At 68.6% G+C, this 589-nt stretch overlaps 1 protein-coding gene across 1 annotated transcript in view; it reads right to left on the bottom strand.

Moving 5' to 3' along the window:
• Positions 1-379, bottom strand: part of CTRL (chymotrypsin-like) — a 2236-nt gene extending 1857 nt beyond the window's left edge. Inside the window, exons 1-2 of the mRNA XM_009319949.1 lie at positions 328-379; positions 53-166 (exon numbers count right to left, since the gene is read on the bottom strand). Of these exons, the coding sequence (XP_009318224.1) occupies positions 53-166; positions 328-379 (166 nt within the window). The remainder of the gene's footprint in view (positions 1-52; positions 167-327) is intronic.
• Positions 380-589: the final 210 nt, after the last annotated feature.

The following is a 589-nucleotide window of genomic DNA, read 5'->3' as shown; positions in this document are numbered from 1 at the left end:
TGTCGCTGCGGTGCTTAGGGCACCGACGGTGCCCCTGCCCGGGGAGCAGAACGGTGCCGTACCTGCAGGGACACCTGCCAGGGCCATGAGCCGGCCACCGCGTTCTGCCCGTTGATGATCCTCTCGCTGTAGTGCACCGAGGGGCTGATGGCAGGCACCCCGCAGCCTGCGGGAGAGGCAGAGGGGCACAAGGGTGACTCCGAAAGCTCAAGGATCGTGCCCAGGGGCCTGCCTGCGCCGGTGTGGGTGGCTCCGGGTCACCCTCCCCAGGGTGCCCCCGTCCTGCTGCACCCCGAGGACCTCCCGGCACCCGCGGGCAGCACTTACCTGAGACAGTGCTGGCAAGGGCCAGGCAGGCAACTGCCCACAGAAACGCCATCCTGGGAGGACACGGCTGCGCCCCCGGGGCCACGAGCTTTATAGCAGCCAGGAGCCCCGTGGCTCGTAGCCAGGTGGGCCAAGGTCCCCCTGCTGCCTTCTGTCAGCTGCAGGCGGTGGTGACGGGCCAAACCTTGCACCTACCTTGCCCCACGCAAGCGGGGACATGGGAACGTGCTGCCAAAAAGCACCCGGGGGTGCTTGGGCTATC

Source organism: Pygoscelis adeliae, unplaced genomic scaffold (genome assembly GCF_000699105.1).
Source record: "Pygoscelis adeliae isolate BGI_AS28 unplaced genomic scaffold, ASM69910v1 Scaffold390, whole genome shotgun sequence".
Classification (NCBI taxonomy): domain Eukaryota; kingdom Metazoa; phylum Chordata; class Aves; order Sphenisciformes; family Spheniscidae; genus Pygoscelis; species Pygoscelis adeliae.
Note: the sequence above shows the minus strand (reverse complement) of the source record. Positions and strands in the feature narration are given on the sequence as shown.